The 17,189-nt window shown below is 32.1% G+C and overlaps 3 protein-coding genes across 5 annotated transcripts; 1 reads left to right on the top strand and 2 right to left on the bottom strand.

Moving 5' to 3' along the window:
* Window positions 1–200: 200 nt before the first annotated feature.
* Window positions 201–3,854, bottom strand: LOC146723754 (mitochondrial nicotinamide adenine dinucleotide transporter SLC25A51). Of its 2 annotated transcripts, none has more exons than XM_085481135.1 (3): window positions 3,534–3,854; window positions 2,856–3,152; window positions 201–2,195 (listed from the first exon to the last, which is right to left on the bottom strand). In XM_085481135.1, exons 2-3 carry the CDS (start codon window positions 3,000–3,002, stop codon window positions 1,476–1,478), a joined length of 867 nt encoding a protein of 288 aa, XP_085337261.1. In that variant the 5' UTR covers window positions 3,003–3,152; window positions 3,534–3,854; the 3' UTR covers window positions 201–1,475. The 2 variants fall into 2 exon arrangements, with proteins under 2 accessions (XP_085337261.1, XP_085337262.1); XM_085481136.1 differs by having other exon boundaries at window positions 3,585–3,854.
* Window positions 3,855–4,119: 265 nt separating this feature from the next.
* Acadvl (Acyl-CoA dehydrogenase very long chain) lies at window positions 4,120–8,897 on the top strand. 2 transcript variants are annotated; one of them, XM_029312153.2, is made up of 8 exons: window positions 4,120–4,362; window positions 5,187–5,394; window positions 5,485–5,703; window positions 5,873–6,301; window positions 6,507–6,770; window positions 7,241–7,597; window positions 7,675–7,887; window positions 8,192–8,897. In XM_029312153.2, exons 1-8 carry the CDS (start codon window positions 4,274–4,276, stop codon window positions 8,327–8,329), a joined length of 1,917 nt encoding a protein of 638 aa, XP_029167986.2. In that variant the 5' UTR covers window positions 4,120–4,273; the 3' UTR covers window positions 8,330–8,897. The 2 variants fall into 2 exon arrangements, with proteins under 2 accessions (XP_029167986.2, XP_085337257.1); XM_085481131.1 differs by lacking the exon at window positions 4,120–4,362 and adding an exon at window positions 4,910–4,999.
* LOC114938286 (leucine carboxyl methyltransferase 1) lies at window positions 7,700–17,107 on the bottom strand. Its single transcript, XM_029312156.2, has 5 exons — window positions 16,577–17,107; window positions 14,609–14,792; window positions 14,156–14,507; window positions 13,821–14,073; window positions 7,700–12,866 (listed from the first exon to the last, which is right to left on the bottom strand). Exons 1-4 carry the CDS (start codon window positions 16,784–16,786, stop codon window positions 13,869–13,871), a joined length of 951 nt encoding a protein of 316 aa, XP_029167989.1. The 5' UTR covers window positions 16,787–17,107; the 3' UTR covers window positions 7,700–12,866; window positions 13,821–13,868.
* Between the last annotated feature and the right edge of the window lie 82 nt (window positions 17,108–17,189).

Here is a 17,189-nt window from a genome sequence, read left to right as displayed (position 1 = left end):
CGAGTATCGACCTCCGACCACCGACTCGCGTCTGCGAAAATTAAGGACATTTCAGAATCAATTTCACAGAATGAAGTCATTTCTCGCTTGACGACCTGAAGTTTACTCATAGAGATAAATCGACAATATGGCGGGAATTTTGACAGGACGTATATGAATGTATCTATTATTGTTACAATGGAATAAAACCGCTGTAACCGTTGATTCCGAAATTATATTGTATTTTTGTTACTTTTACATATTTGTGTTTCAGCGCAAGTAATATGAATATCCAATTTGGTAATATAAATCTCATTTAACATTTATGTCAAACATTTTTGACATAATTTCTTTGTGTGACTACTTTGTGTATATTGAATTATTAATTCATACAATTATAACATTGTATCAGATCACGTTTCGTTGATCAAATTGTTGACTATGTTTCGTAAATTCATATATCACACATATCACAAATTAAAAATACCATCATCATATATGTATAATTATGAAATTAATATCTATGAAAGAATATCGCAGTGTATTTAAATAATAAGCTACACATTGTTTCCCTTTTAGATTGTTTTAAATAAGAGAATTCTTTGATATTTTTACATTACATAATATCACATATGTATTATTGCGATAATAAATATCGAATATTTCTCTTTTTCTTACTTTTTTGGATTATTCAAATATTTTGACACACAATGTCATATCACACATAATATATTGTATCACTGAATTTCAGTGATATATTTTTAGACATCTCAAAATTCAGAGACTTCCCATAGAATGTATAATATGTAATCAGAGAAGTTTTATAAAGTATTTCAGTATAATTATATACAATTTATGGAATAAACATGAAACATAGAATAATTATGTTCATATTATTTTATCAACCATGATAAAATAGCATTTTTCTCCTTATTTGGAGCAAATCGTTATTTATATTTTATTAATTTAATTGTAATTTTTTCCATCTTAACTTGCGCACGTTTAAAATATTTGAGTTTAAAAATTCACATCATGAAAATTTATATTTATAGTGTAAAGATTAAATTATCAAAAATTTATCTTTATCAAATTATTAACACCTATCTATGATCTGTGTATGTAAATCACTCAATCTTTTTGTAAACAAAAAGAATGTACTTTTTAATAAATCATCTAGAATTATTATCCATTAAAAAGAAAATTAATCAGTCTGACATTATCTCCAAATACCCATTAAAATTAGATAAATTTTATACATATTTTTTACATACATATAATTAAATTTATAAGTTTATTAAATTAAACTTATAAATTTATAAGTTTCTTTCCTATGTGCAATCCCGCATATTTATAGCAGGAAAAAGAATGCGTCGCGATATTTACATCTTTCTACAAAAAAAAAGTGTAATTTGTTATCTAAAATATCGGATATATACAACGAGGTGTGAAATAAATTTCCTAAATGAAAATACAAATAAGGATATTTTTCTTCTCCATTAAACGATTTCAAACAAAATGCTCTTTAAGAAATCGTACGATGCGTTTATCACACCCCAACTAATAAAAGACCTCATATAGTTCAAATGTACGCCCTTGTAAAAAGAAGCTAAACTTCGATCTCTAGATATATATACATCCCGAATCACAATCTGGAATTTCTCGAAGTTGCCACCAATTTTTGTTTGCATGTGTATCTTGATTACATTCATCGGATAGAACACTGTACTGGTGAAGCCACCGATGAGCGCACCACTGACAAAGTTGGCCAGAAATGAATCTTGTTCACCCATCAACACCTTTGATTGATCTCGCAGGGTGAAGAACATCAGATTGGACAAGCCATTTCTGTATATGATAGGAACCATGCCGCGATAACACTCGGACACGCCGTAATTTGTCAATAGGTACCTGAACGCGTGGGACGTGTTCTTGAATTTGTCATGATATCTCCAATCCTGCAGTAGCGTTTGTACTCTTTCGAGCGGCATCAGCACAGCTTCCACTGTGCCAGCTATATTCGCCGCCAGTACCTTAGCCAGCACGTCGTTTTTCATAAGTAAGCAGAATCTTTGTCTGCATCCTTCGTACGTGCTAAACATTAGACTAAGGGACAAGGTCTTTTGGCACAGAGGTGGTAAGATTCCACGATACAGCAGTCGTATTCCCTCTCGCGATATCTGCCCAACTGCAGCTCTCACCGGTACTCCTTCCAAAATCTGTGTAACAGAAGTAATTATTATACCAATGATCAAACGTGTTTCAAGGTAACGATTTAAATTTTATACATTTTTTACAAATTGTTCTGATTTTTCAAGCATTTTTATTCAAAATATCAGGTAAAATTTTTACATACATTTTAAAATAAGTTTTTTATTGTGTACATTTTAATGACAAATTACTTTCACTCATAAGAAAAATTGAGTCACTTCAGAATTTCAAATGTTAAATGTAAAAATGTATTGAAAAACTGAATAGCTTTCATAAGATAAACATTGTTTATTTACCAAACATTTTTAATTTTTTATCACTTAAAATAATAATAATGAAAAATGTATACCACATATTCAATATTTTGCTAAAACATTAAATATGTTGTAATATAAATAAAAAAATATATACATATATTTAATTATATAAAAAGTATATTTATAATATATTTTGAACATATACTTTTACAACTTGACCAATCTATAAATATATATTGCTGAATACTTGTAAAATTATCAGAGAGAATTTTCTTCAAATCTGAATCTCAATAAAATTTCATTAAAATTTTCTGATAAAAAAAATTTCTGAGAAAGATTTTACAAAGTATAATCACTCTGTGTTATCATAATGTGCAGAAATATATTATTAGTATTATTTGAGTTACATACCTGTCTGAATATGACTTTATTAATTGGAAAAGTGACACTGACATTGATGACAGCAGCTCCCCAGCCACAAATAAATTCCTTGATATCATCATTTTTGATTTTCAAAATCGAATACAGCGAAAGCTTTTGCGATGTAACGTTACTCATATTAGTATAATTTTTAGCAACACCAAAAATATGCAGGAGGAGAGAAAGAATATTCAATTATTCTAATTTTAAATGTAATCTCTCCTTCTACATACTTCTTGGTCAAAGATAATCGTGGCAAATTACATTCTGAATTAGGCATATTTTTATCTGAAAGAATGAAAAATAGAGATTAGCTAGTTATCAACTTGTATCAGCAAATCATGCGTTATCATATCTTGAATTAATTTGAAGTAATTATCTTTTATTTATTTAATTATATTCAATTTTATTATTGATATTTTCTTACACAAAAAAATACCATAATTTCAATGTACATAAATCTACGATTTATTCAATCATATATATCTTTGCTATCATTTAATTACCAATTAAAAAATATTTAATTAAAAAAATTATTTCATATATTAATAAAATTATTTTATATTCGAGGAAGATGAAAAAAAATTTGCGGGAATCGAGCGATCATATTATATAACCTAAATTCTAGCACGTGTCAATGGATTTTTGACAGGTCCATTTTCAACTTACATATTTAAATTTTCATTTTGTCTCATTTAACCCATAGCTTAAAATATTTACATTTTTATTTTAGGTATTAACGATGCCGAGGACCACATTTAACACTCGTTATATCGCGCACTCATCATCGAATATGTGTAAATGTCATCGCCGCCATATTGTCTGACAGCTGATTAACCTTCGATCACAGCTGATAAGTTGCCGCATTTATATGTCCACATAATTAGCAACCAATTCGATTATTTAAATTTATAGATAAAATAAAAATATTTTGAAAGCTGCGAAAAAAATATAAACTGTCAGTGCAAACTTTTTGTCACTTTTTTTTTACATTTATTACCTGAGCTAAAAACATGCTCATCTTGCATACGCAGGAAATGTTTTTTAATAATTTTATTTATAAATTTGTATTAACTTCTTAAATAATTTTATTTATAAATCTAAACGCTGAATTATTTATTTTCACTACAATTCGTGAAATACGAAGTCAATGTTTTTTATTAGGATATTACTATCTCTGGTACCAACCAATCAGTGAACTCTTGACAAAGACAGCGATCCATCCAATTATGACTTAAGAGTTGCTTCTCTATGTTACAGAATTCAATGGTTGAATCATTTCACGCCAACTGAGCGATCGTTCGTGCATAAATATTAAAATTGTTCGATTCCTGCAAGTGAAGTGAAAGTAATTATCATCGATAATAATCTCATATTATTATCAGTGAATAAATACAAGTATCCAAATAATGTTTCGCATTACCAAGACGCTCTCGTCAGCTCCCAAGAGCCTTAATAAGGTTCTCGAAACGTCTTTAGGAACCAAGATTACACCGAGGTATAGTGTCAAATCGTTTCTCGTTCGATTCAAACAACCTGTTGCTTAATTAGTAGGAAACTTCGAACTGTCAAAAATCACGTTAATTTTGTTTGATTTAATTAGCACGACATTAATTCGTATTTCCATACGATCCCTTCAATCGAGTTTAAATTAGAAAAATTACTCCAATATTCGCGGATTGACATTACATTTGTTTATTTTATTTTGTAGGATAAATATATATATATATATATATATATATTTTTTTTAACGAATCGCAATAAGAAATTTGCGCAGTTTGCGAAATTCGTAAATTTATATGTGCAGCAATTTTGTATCGATGATATTTTTAGGTTCAAGTTACATGTGCATTCAACATATGTGGACTTTGGACTCGACCTTTCGCTCTGTCTTCTGTCTATACATACATGTGCGCGGAATTGTCAAACATGTTTATATGCATACGTCATGCACACGTCATATATTTATGTGTTGTTTATCAATTATTTATCTACAGTTTAGAATTAACTTGATCTATGCCTATTGCATTATAAATAGGATAGAAGAAAGATCATTTTGCATATGTTCCAACAATAAGATGAAATAGTCCTTGCATACATTTATTTTATTGAAGATGTTATATATATATAAGAAAGTAAATTTATTTATTAGCAAATTGTTTTATATTTAAGAAAATATAAAAATATTAAATATAAAAAAATATAAAATATTAATTTATATCCAAGGAAATATAATTGCTGAAATAATGATTCTCAATAAATAATAATTAGAAATAATTGTATATAATGATACTAACAATTACATACAACATATGTTTTTAGATGTTTGGCTACCCAAGCTGCAGTGAAACCACTCAAGGAGGAAAGACAGCAGGAAAGTGCCGCCACAAAGGAGTCTCAGTCCTTCACCATGAATCTCTTTCGTGGTCAATTGCAATTGAGTCAGGTGTTTCCATATCCAGAAGCCATGAACGAGGAGCAAACTGATACGATAAGACAACTCATTGATCCTGTGGAGAGATTTTATGAGGTAAATATCTCTTTAAACAGTGTATAATACAACAGTAAAATATAAGAATGTCTATGCACAAAAGATATAAAAATGTTTATTTTTTATCAGAATGAAAATGATCCGGTTAAGAACGATCAGAACGCATGCGTGGACGAGAAAACGGCGGATGCACTCTGGAAATTGGGCGGATTCGCTCTGCAAGTGCCCGAGGAATTTGGCGGACTAGCACTGACAAATACTCAATACAGTCGAATCGTCGAAATATGCGGCTATCACGATTTGGGTTTAGGTATCATGCTCGGCGCGCATCAGAGTATAGGCTTTAAGGTAAAATTCTCTTCACATCTTCCTTGATTGTTTTACTTTATTTTCCTCTAACACTTTTCTTCTTCTTTTGAGAAGCTGAATATAATATACGTTCTCTCATTTATTCTTCTGTCTTTCTAACTTCTTCTCTTCAATAAACTTTGTATGTACACTTTGTCTATTATTTTAGGGTATACTTCTATACGGCACTCCGGAACAAAAGGCCGAATATCTGCCCAGGGTCAGCAACGGCGAGTACGCTGCTTTTTGCCTGACAGAACCGAGTTCCGGTTCCGATGCCGGCTCGATACGTTCACGCGCAGTCAAGTCCGCGGACGGGTCGCACTACGTTCTCAACGGCAGCAAGATCTGGATATCGAACGGCGGTATCGCCAACATCATGACCGTCTTCGCGCAAATGCCCCTCAAGGATCCGAAAACGGGCGAAATGAAGGAGAAGGTGACGGCTTTCATCGTCGAGAGGGGATTTGGTGGTGTCACCAGCGGGCCGCCTGAGAAAAAAATGGGCATTAAATGTAGCAACACGGCAGAGATTTTCTTCGAGGATGTCAAAATTCCAGCCAAGAATCTCCTCGGCAAGGAGGGTGAAGGTTTTAAGGTAACAGTAAAAACTGACTTGTTATATCTGTACATCATAAATTAAAAAAAAAATTAAGTAGTATGTTTTTAATACTATCTATTTTATATTATATATTATATTATATTTTCATAACATGTATAAGTGTAATATATGTATCATGTATATGTATACAAATTTTTATTCGTAAACTTAAATGTTGCATGAATAATTGCCATAATTGCAGGTTGCGATGAATATTTTGAATAATGGTAGATTTGGTATGGCTGCGTGTCTCTCCGGCACCATGCGTTACTGCCTCGATAAGGCCCTGAGTCACGCGACGCAACGCGTGCAATTTGGTCGCACGTTGGACAATTACGGCACCATACAGGAAAAGTTGGCGCGTATGGCTATACTACATTACATCACCGAGTCTCTCGCATACACAATTTCTGGTAATATGGACTTAGGAAGCCAAGATTATCACCTAGAAGCAGCAATTTCGAAGGTAATTCTTTTGTTTTTCGCGATTAATAGTTTGATTTATTTAAATAAGATAATATTATAAAGCTTTACAAAATTATAATAAATCTCTTCAATAGAAAGATACAATACATAAACACTTTCCACTTCCGAAAATATTATTAGAAAAATATCAAAATACTATTAAGATTCCTAAGTTACCAAATATTCTGAAAAATAACTTTGGCATGATTCATTTGATAGAGGAAAAAAACTCGCTAGAGAAATGAATGAAAAGATCGTGCCTGTTCCTTCATTAATTTATCAAGCCAGTTTTTTCCTCATACAATAAATATTTATTTTATGATATAAAAACTATGTAGAAACGACGATGCGATATACGCAGACGACATCCTACGTAGGAAATCTAATACAATTCTATTGTTGACAAATCAGGAAACGTATATGTATTATTTATAATTTATAAATCACTTATAAATCCTTTTTATGTTGCAGTGTTTCGCATCCGAATCTGCGTGGACGGTATGCGACGAAGCTATTCAGATCTTAGGCGGTATGGGTTTCATGGCTGAAGCTGGTTTGGAGCGTGTGATGCGCGATCTGCGGATATTCAGAATCTTCGAAGGAACAAACGACATTTTGCGTCTGTTCGTGGCGCTCACCGGGATCCAGTACGCCGGTGGTCACTTGAAAGAACTACAAAAAGCCTTTAAAAATCCCACGGCGAATCTAGGGCTGATCGTCGAGGAAGCTACCAAGCGAGCGACCAGAGCGATCGGTTTAAGATCGCCGCCTACCTTTGGAGATTTAGTTCATCCGAGATTGGCGGAGAGTGCCGCGCTTTGCTCGAAGGTAAAAAAAAACGATGAGCTAAAATCTTGTATAACGTACATAGATTTATTAATTAAAAAAAAATATTGCAATTGCAGAGCGTGGAGACTTTTGGTCAAGTGATAGAGAACGTTCTTATTAAATACGGACGAGGGATTGTAGAGGAACAGTTTATCCTCAACAGAATCACGCAGGCTGCCTTCGATACGTATACAATGGCGGTTGTGTTGAGCAGGGCGAGCAGGTCGTTGAATAAGAATCTCTCTAGTGCGGAACATGAATTGTTAATGACGGAAACTTGGTGCGCAGAGGTATGTGAATATATTTATATCTTTCTTTATTCTAACAGGGTCAAAAACTACCATCTAAATTTATTTACAATTTTTCATTATAATATTATGATCTAGCGAATCAATTTTTAATGTACAAGAAGCATATTTATAGAGTCCAATATCATACAATATTTCTTTGACAGTTGATTAATAATCAAAAATTGATCATTTTTATTTATTTTGTCATGTTTTGTTTGTGAATGTTTGATTCTGCTAGAGAATACGACTAGTGATTTATTTTACAAATATATCGCTTTATTTAATATTGCAATATTTTGAATAGGCGTCCAGCCGTGTTGCATATAATCTGAAGCAAGTCAATTCTGGTAAGCACTTGGACATCTTTTCTAAATTGAGTAAAATTTCGAGGAACGTATGCGATGTCGGCGGGTGCGTGCAATTGAATCCTCTGGGCTTTTAAGGGTATTGTACATTTATCTTGTAAGAAACGACTTATCTAATTTTTAATTACAATAATCTATGTGAATATAAAAAATAGGAATTGCTGCTCTTCGCATTAATAAGAAAAAAATATGTTTTTATTTGATTTTTTCTTTCTTATATTTCTTTCTTTAATTCATAATTCAATTATATAAGTGGACATAGAAATTTGTTAAATAAAATAAGGTAGTCTATGGATTTAAAAAACTTGTATTTTATAAATATGTATACATTTTAAGTAAGAGACATATGCGTAAAATAAAAATATCAAAATTTTGAAATTAAAATATAAATACATATAAAAGAATTAAGAAATGTAAAATAGTAAAGAATATATAAAAAAAAATGTATGATCACACATAATTATATCTTCTATAATAATTATTTGTGCACATATAATTTCAAGCAATGAACAATGCAATTAGTAAATTCGTTAAGGTGTAAAGCATAAGGTGTATGATGTAAATATAAAATTATATATTTTTAATATTCTCTTCATACCTTTACACGAAACGACGATTTCAAATAAATAATCATAGAAACATCTACTTGAAGTTTTTTTTTTATGTTGTTTATTTATATATATATATATCCATCATTTTTGTTAAAATAATAAAAATAATCATTTAATATATAGATCACACGATGTATTAAGTCGTCTTTTACAATAATAAATTAAATGAAAGACTTTAAATGGGAGAAGTGTATCGTGTTACAGCATATATATATATATATCTTATATCTTATACATTTAAAAATATTTATATATAATTTAATATTATATCGTAGCTGCTCTCTTTTCCCACTTAAAGAAACTCTTTTTAGCGTGACATATGAAAGAAATGTATCAAATAGGAAGCTACAATCGTTAATAATAATATAACCAATCTCGCTCGTTTTTTCTCTAATCGTTAAATGCATAATTTAACAATATCACAATTATGCGAATATTAAGATGCACAATTCTTCCATCGTTCTTTATCCATAATAAGTGGAAGCACACTGTGTATGTGTCTGTGTGTATCTATACATATATATATATGTAGATATCTATGAAGATATCTGTATATATATAAATATGTATATATATAAATATGTATATATATAAATATATATATATATATATATATATATATATATAAATCTTGTTATTTATTATTTTTCAAAGTGTGTAACATCCGTGTACATGAGATTAATACTTTATGTAAAACGAAATTGAGGCGAAGAAACATGAAGCTGCACGCACAATCCGCACACACGATCGCGTTACTTGAAGTTTGAGAATCAAATTATCTTGCCATTTTCCGACTTCTCGCACTTTACAAAAATATGTTAGATAAAACAAATTTTTCGATTATATAACGCGTCTTTTTTTAACAGTAATTCTAGCAAAGAGTAAAATTCGTTGTTTATTACACATCAAAATTAAATTAGAGTGTTATTTTCAATTTAATAATGTAATCAAATATGTGTAATTAATCGAATGAATGTCATTGTTAGACATTCAAAAAATAAAAACCTCGTTATAAACTTTTTATGTGGAAAAAATTCTATAAACGGGACTTTATCGTAATTGTTTTCGTTTTAATTTTTAAGAGCCAACAAGTGCACGTGAAAATTGCGAATTCGCCAAGTTTCAATGAGCTTTGAAATCTCGCTCAATTTTCATAGTGGCAGTGTTTTGCTCGAATTCTCGCGAAATTCGCTAAGTGCGAGAGCTTTGAAAATTCGAAAAGAGCTTTCGATTCTCAAACTTGAAGCCGGTTTGAACACATGACGAGAGCGTTCGAAGAAAATTAGTCGATTTTACCTGAAAAATTGACTTATATATGACACTAATGAAACTAATGCAAAAGAGATGGGGATTGTTTTTCTACGTGCAAAGAAGGCAACATGTCGGACGAAGGAGGCGGGGATTTTTACCTACAAACGTTGATAGACATCGTAACAATGTGGCTGCAATTTTTTTTGTTAACTTCTGAGAAAAATAGAACATCTGAGAGATTATTCTCTTTATATGTGTTCGTTACTCCAGGTATGTTATTTTACTCGTTGAAGGGATGAGAGATCGAAAAATCACCTATACAATCTCTACGTAACTATTCGGCAAAATTATGTATTTTGCTTTTATATTTTTAAATCTAATAAATTACCGTTGTTCACATAATGCTAAAAATGTGGGGGGGAAAAAAAGATCGAAATAGGATAAAAGATGATTATAGAAATATGTGTTTGTTATACATATAGTAATCTAGTGAATCAAAGAATAGGACATTTTCTTAATGTAAAATTTTTATTTAAATAAATAATAGACAAATAATAGACAAATTTGTCTATTTATAAATAAAAATTTTAATATTAAAAATATCATATTTTTCGATTCGCTAGACTAGTATAATCCCTTAACACAGAACTGGGAAGTCATCGTCGTTTATGTCTGAGGCGTGATCGCCAAAATCACATGTACACACCATGACACACATACTATACAATATCATTATTATAACGCAATCATTCCACTCCGATAGGCCGATTTCAGGAAAAACAATCGGTGTCCCTTTATTAATGCTCGACAAACGATCTCAGCAATCACGCTTCACTTTACTTATCATGTAAACGACGACAAAGTCCGAGTTTTGCTTGTTGGAGCACTTCGTATCTATATATATATATTAAAAAATGATTTTAATGTCTCGTAAATGTTTATAATATCCTTATTATCCTTAGATTGAATACACATGCGTAACCCTGATATTCCTCAATATATGAAAATAAATCTTTGTGACCTTTGATCCTTCACACTACCGTTCTATGACCTGCTTAAGTATAGTAACATACACTCACTGTTTGTATTGGTGTTAAGGAAAGAAGCGGAGCAGCTATTATATTATATTCAATAGCGTTTGCGTTTTCCACGTCATTAAAACAAATTCAAACAATCGGATTTTTATCGAAGAACATCGGCACGCAGTTTTTTTTACATTCGTAATTAATGCAAGATAATAAGTTTGACATCTACGAGCGAATAAGTAAAATTAATTGAGAACGTATATGCATATGCAGGGTGTTGAAAAAAAGGTAACATATTTTAAGGGGATTTAGTATATTTAAAAAAACTTTTAATAAATATTTAGGTCCGCAAATAAACTATTTTTGAGATATTTTTATTTTTTATGTATTTTTTTTTATTTGTATAATTTTTTTTTTATTTTTTGTTTTCTTTTAATTATTTTATCCATGTGAATATAGATAAATTAAATTAAATAAGTCAAGTTATATGAGATATTACAAATATCTAAAAAAAATGGTTCCCATTTTATATGGCACCCATATTTATTAAGACTTTTTCAAATTTATTTTGAGACATATTAAATTCTTTTAAAATAGTTTATCTTTTCCCAACACCCTGTACATCGCCGATTTTTTCTTTCCAGGCTGATGTGCTGTTCCAACACTCGCAAAGAGTACTTAAGTACTTGCTCGATTGCTTAAAGTCTTACTTTCGTTGTGCTTCACTTTTATGCTTTTATTGTATCTTAAATAATTGATCACATCGCACGCATACGAGACTGATAATCACTTATTATAACGATTTATATAATCGTAATACTAATCTCGCCTTTTCTCATGACTCAATATGTGATTCGTAATCTCTAATACTTAATATACATTCAAAGATCGGATCTCGCGGAATAATTTTACACCATCTCTGTCACAGATTCTCGTGTATTAATTCAAAGAAGTTAGAATTCTATATGAATGTCTCAGAAAAATACAGTTTTATGTTCGTAATGAATGATTCATAAAATACAGAATCTAGATAAAAAATATAGAATCGTTTCTTTTTAGCTGTAGTTTCTACATATTTTTCTTTACATTCTTTTTTTCTCAAACAGCAAAAAGAGCAGATGTAGCATATATAATTACAAAAATTATTTTCTGCAACTATATTACAAAATGTAAAACTTTATACATATATTAAAATGAGATTATAGGCGGATAATAAACTGGAAATGGTGAAAAAAATACGTAACGAGCGTGTTAGATGATTGATCTTCGATGATATCTCATAATATAATAAATTACTCTGCGCATTATTATCGCGCTATTTGGCCGCACATACACAATTATATAACAATAGCGATCTATAATAATTATAATATCGATCGTGACTTTATACATGAAAAATCTGCAATAAGAAGCGAGACTCAATCGTTCTTTTGCAGAGATAGACTTTGTTATACATTATACACAAAATTTGAAGAATACGTAAATGTAAAATTAAAGTGACTGGAAATCTCTGCGAAAGGACATCAAGATTATCCGATCATTATTATTAACTAGCGCCACATCTTCAACGTCGAGAATTTTACAATGTCTCGTTTTACAGCAGTCATTAAAAAATAGTAGGTATATTCATGATGCGCTTAGTGGAGGACGAAGAATATACTCGAAGCATAGACAAAAATTATTACGGCGAACTGTTTGAAAGGTGAAAAAGAAGAAGTATCCGAATCCTGTTCATTAAGCGCAATTTAAAAGTTATTAATTTTCTACTGTCAATCATATATTGGTATACATATATATTGCAAATAGAGATGTAAAAAACCATTTTTTTCTAATAGAAAAAAAACAGTTTAAAATATCATGTTTTTTTTTCATTTAGAAAAAAAAACAAATTGTTTTTTCATTATATTTTTTCATATTTTTTTTCGTTATTTTTAAAAATATAATATTTTTCTTTATGTTCTTCCTTAACGTAATAAAAAAATGATTTTAATCAATTAATAATACTTTTGCGGCAAATTACATTTTTCGTACATCATGCATCTTTTCATATAAATGATCTATGAAAAAGAAAACATAGCTTCTATAAACTTGTTAATGATCTTCAACTCTACTGAAGATCATAAGAAGAGTATAAGAAGATTAAAGAAGGAAAAAGTTTAAGCGGACTAGCAAGTATGTTTGAGAAATAATATCTATTTCAAGTAACAATTTAAATCCGAATCGAAGGTAGTTACAGAAAAAAAGAAAAATTTTGCTGTATACAGAAAATAAAAGAATGCGGGCTATGGTATCGAGCTCGATTTCGAGGTCGTGTTAAAAGAAGCTGGATGTAGCATCGATACACAGGATATATTTCTATTTAAGAAAACGCATCGTAATAAAAAAATTATCTTTACTTATTGTTAGAAAAATGTTAAGTTTGATTTTATATATTAAATTCGAAAAGATTCGGATAATTTTAATCTATTATTCAAATGTATCATCTAAAAAGTTAAAAATAATGAAATATCAATTTGCTGCAATAAAAATATAGATATTAAAAATTTGAAAAAGAAAACGAAAAAACGTTTGTCATGAAAACTAATTTAAAAAAAAGAAACAATGTGTGTTTTCTATTTACATCTCTAATTGCAAGTAATTAACAAAACTTCGCCAAATTAGGAATTATATAATGCCATTACCTGGAGTAACTCGCAAGAGAGGACACAGAGAGGAAGAGTTAGATTCATCTAACCCTGTGCTATAGACAGATTTTTGAATGTTTGTCCGTTCCAAGCGACGGCAATACAATAGTGCTGAAGTAGCTGGGTGAGGAGTTCTCGTTCGTCCAGCATCTCTATATGCTCGATTCGACTACGATCCATTACAGGCAGTGAATCATAAACCTCTACCATCGTCCACGCGCTCGTGCCCTCCCAATTGTTTATAGTAAAGCTGAAATGAAATTGAAAGAAACAAATCATATTAGCCTGGTCGATCATTGTCGTACAAAGATAAAGGAATGTATAATATTTACCGCCTTTGTTGAGTCTCCAACGACTCGCAATCCTCCACGCCCGCCAATAAGCACCCGCGGCTACGGAGGTTCGACAGCATAACTTGGCCAAATTTATCTTTCATGTTCACCTGTTCGTAGCTGACGAAGAGACTGTTTGGAAACTTGCCTGCTAGCCATTTCAACAGTGACGAGGTCGCGCTAGCATCTACATACACTAGAACACATTCTGCGAGGAACATAGTGGGTAAATTGAAATTGACTTCGGCCTGGGTTAGCTTGTTATTCAACTCCGCTATGTGTCGAAGATCTGTACCGACTAGATGATAATTCGCGGCGTGCAGCTCCGTGGTCGAAAATCGGATCTCTCCGTCTGAAAAAAATAATTTACATGAAGAGGAGACGTGTACAGAGAGCGTATAGATATTTTTTTTTAGATAACGAGATAATAATATCGTGCGCGTCCCAAGATACCTTCGGTGTTTAGCATATCGATTAATTGCTTGTGCTTCTTGATGTGATAACATTTCTTCGCAGTTATGCTGGGAAAGTCGAGTTCTACGAAGTTCGCCGGACTGTTCCCCGCCTCCCTTAGCCTCCAGTAGAGTGTGTCAAAACCAGAACCCAAGTTTATGATCTGACCCTTACCGCCAGACAGCTGTAGATGTGACAAAAAATACATAGTTAAGACTAATAATATATTAAAATAACAGCAATACAAATATTCATTTTTCTAATTTTTTAATATATGTATAGTAAACATAATTTTCTCTCTTTTTTAATCTCTCATGCTTTGTAATAATTATGTGGACATAAACAAGATATATATCTATATTTTAATATTACTCACATATTTACAGAATCGATTTTTTAAATTATACACATATATATATATATATATATATAAAATGCAATATTATTTTTTGAAATTAATTTCGTACTTATTTTATTGTTCAATCATTATATATCAGTATATTGAAATAAAAAAAATATATCACTTTAAAATGAATAATATTAATAACAGCAAAATAAATATTTTCTATTTTTAATACATAATTTCTCTCTCTTACATTTTATAATTTTGTGTACACGAGCATATTTATATTTTAATAATATTAATCAATAAGTATAATTTATAAAATCTGTATTATAAATTATTAATAGTACAACACACACATTACATATAATATTTCTTGAAACAATAAAATTGATTTATTATTCGCTTTTTAATTATTTTATCGATCAATCAACATATTGAAACTTTTGCTTTTATCGGATTTATGAAAATCAACTTTGAAAGAGAATTCTAATTCGTGGGAACATTTTCATTAAAGAGAGATTAATATATAAATTAAAAACTTTCGGAGAAAATTCATTTCGCTTAATATTAAACTATCATTACACTGCTTCTCAGAGAACAGATTAAAAGGCCATTTTACTCGCATATAGGAAACGATTGATTTTTCGTTTTTATGCTCGAAGATTATCTATATAAATAAATATATAAATATATATATATATAGTACATATATACGTATACATACACGCGCGCACACTTTTCTCCCTTTTTTCTCTCCTCGTGTTTGGATCGCGGCTTAACGAACAAATTCGCGGCAAAATAACATGAAATCCGGAGAAACAAATATTTGTTTATATATGTACAACCGCGAAATATTTTTATCCCGCCACATGTATATCCCTAATAGCAACATATTCCGAAGAATATCCCGAAGACATTCGAACATCCTCGGATCGCTGTTAGGGATAAATATTTTTTTTTTTACGTCATCGTATAATATATTTCGCCGGCTCGAAATTTTTTTGTTACGTCATCGCATATATATTTCGCCGGCTCGAAATTTCCCGCCGGTGCGAAATTCGGAAACGCGAGACACGAGGATGAGGGAAGGCCTTGTTTTTCATTGACCCATATATCGGCGCGCTGGCGGTCGCGATAAAAGCGGGAGGAGAACCTCGCAGGAATTAGGACAGGGCCTCGGCCGTCGCCGGGTCAAGGTTTCCCGCCGTCCCTGCTCTGCCCGGATCAGCTGTATCCCGCCCCCTCGCGCGCCTGTCAAGTCAGCCCTCTCGTTCCCTTGCACGCATACCCGATTGTTTCCTCTTCGCCTTCTAGGTTATACTCGCTCCGTGTGTGTCCGCGATAAAAAAAAAAAAAAAAATCCTCCCCGGTTGTCAGATGATTATTTTTGACACGCGCCGTCTTTTAATATCGCGGAAGGCGCGAAAGGTGCAGAAGGTGCAAGAGGAAGAGCGAACGTTGTCGGAGAGAGAGACCTTCTTTCAAACGTATCACGTACGTCTCTTCTCGAGATTAGATAAATAAACGGATCTGATAAATGCGAAGAGAAAGAGAGGGAGAGAAAAGTGTAGACGCACGAGGACGAGGATGATATGTAGCTGTATATAGAAAACGCGTTTCACCTTGAGGAACTTGTCGACGAAGAGCTCGATGCCCTTGACTCTGGCGTAATAGCCGCGATTGATCTCGGGCGCCTTCCGGGCGGTCTGCTTCACGAAGAGGCTGATGAACGGGTCGCACCAGTAGCCGAGCTGCACCGCGTAACGCTTGCACTCGCTGGCGTCGTCGTTGGTGGCCTGGATGGCCTCATCGTCCGCCATATCCTTGATCATCACACCGGCGCCGGGAATAGATGGATAGTAATGGGTTGCCGCACGGGCTTTTCGCTCTCTCTCTCTTTCTCTCTCGTTCCTTCCCTCTTTCTTTCCGTCTGTCTTTTTCTTGGTTTTTTTTTTTTTTTTCGTACACACTTTCTTTCGCGCACTTACTTCTATTTTGTTCTCTTCTTTTTGTTCTTCCCTCAGATGGAAACGAACATTCTATCACTCGGAGTTTCGCGCGCGGACATCCCGGAGAGATCGAGCGGACGATGATCGTGTATCTGTCACTCGCGGCGCACTACTACGCCACCGCCGGCCATACTGCACGGTCTGCCCCTAAGGTGCTGTACCGCGTGAGTATCTACACCTGCGCGCGCAGGAGCGGCGCCGCAACGTCAGGCGCCCTCGCGCGGTT

Source organism: Nylanderia fulva, unplaced genomic scaffold (genome assembly GCF_048542155.1).
Source record: "Nylanderia fulva isolate GAGA-0341 unplaced genomic scaffold, ASM4854215v1 Scaffold17, whole genome shotgun sequence".
Classification (NCBI taxonomy): domain Eukaryota; kingdom Metazoa; phylum Arthropoda; class Insecta; order Hymenoptera; family Formicidae; genus Nylanderia; species Nylanderia fulva.
Note: the sequence above shows the minus strand (reverse complement) of the source record. Positions and strands in the feature narration are given on the sequence as shown.

What these genes read in the sequence shown, in the direction of transcription:
- LOC114938286 (XM_029312156.2), bottom strand. Translation starts at nt 16,786, where the DNA reads ATGATCAAGGATATGGCGGACGATGAGGCCATCCAGGCCACCAACGAC. An exon ending in CGATATGCTAAACACCGAAG is followed by an intron (nt 14,508 to 14,608) that starts GTATCTTGGGAC and finishes TATTTTTTTCAG; the next exon opens with ACGGAGAGATCCGATTTTCG. An exon ending in TTGGAGACTCAACAAAGGCG is followed by an intron (nt 14,074 to 14,155) that starts GTAAATATTATA and finishes ATTTCATTTCAG; the next exon opens with CTTTACTATAAACAATTGGG.
- Acadvl (XM_029312153.2), top strand. Translation starts at nt 4,274, where the DNA reads ATGTTTCGCATTACCAAGACGCTCTCGTCAGCTCCCAAGAGCCTTAAT. An exon ending in GGAACCAAGATTACACCGAG is followed by an intron (nt 4,363 to 5,186) that starts GTATAGTGTCAA and finishes ATATGTTTTTAG; the next exon opens with ATGTTTGGCTACCCAAGCTG. An exon ending in AGGAGGGTGAAGGTTTTAAG is followed by an intron (nt 6,302 to 6,506) that starts GTAACAGTAAAA and finishes CCATAATTGCAG; the next exon opens with GTTGCGATGAATATTTTGAA.
- LOC146723754 (XM_085481135.1), bottom strand. Translation starts at nt 3,002, where the DNA reads ATGAGTAACGTTACATCGCAAAAGCTTTCGCTGTATTCGATTTTGAAA. An exon ending in ATAAAGTCATATTCAGACAG is followed by an intron (nt 2,196 to 2,855) that starts GTATGTAACTCA and finishes TCTGTTACACAG; the next exon opens with ATTTTGGAAGGAGTACCGGT.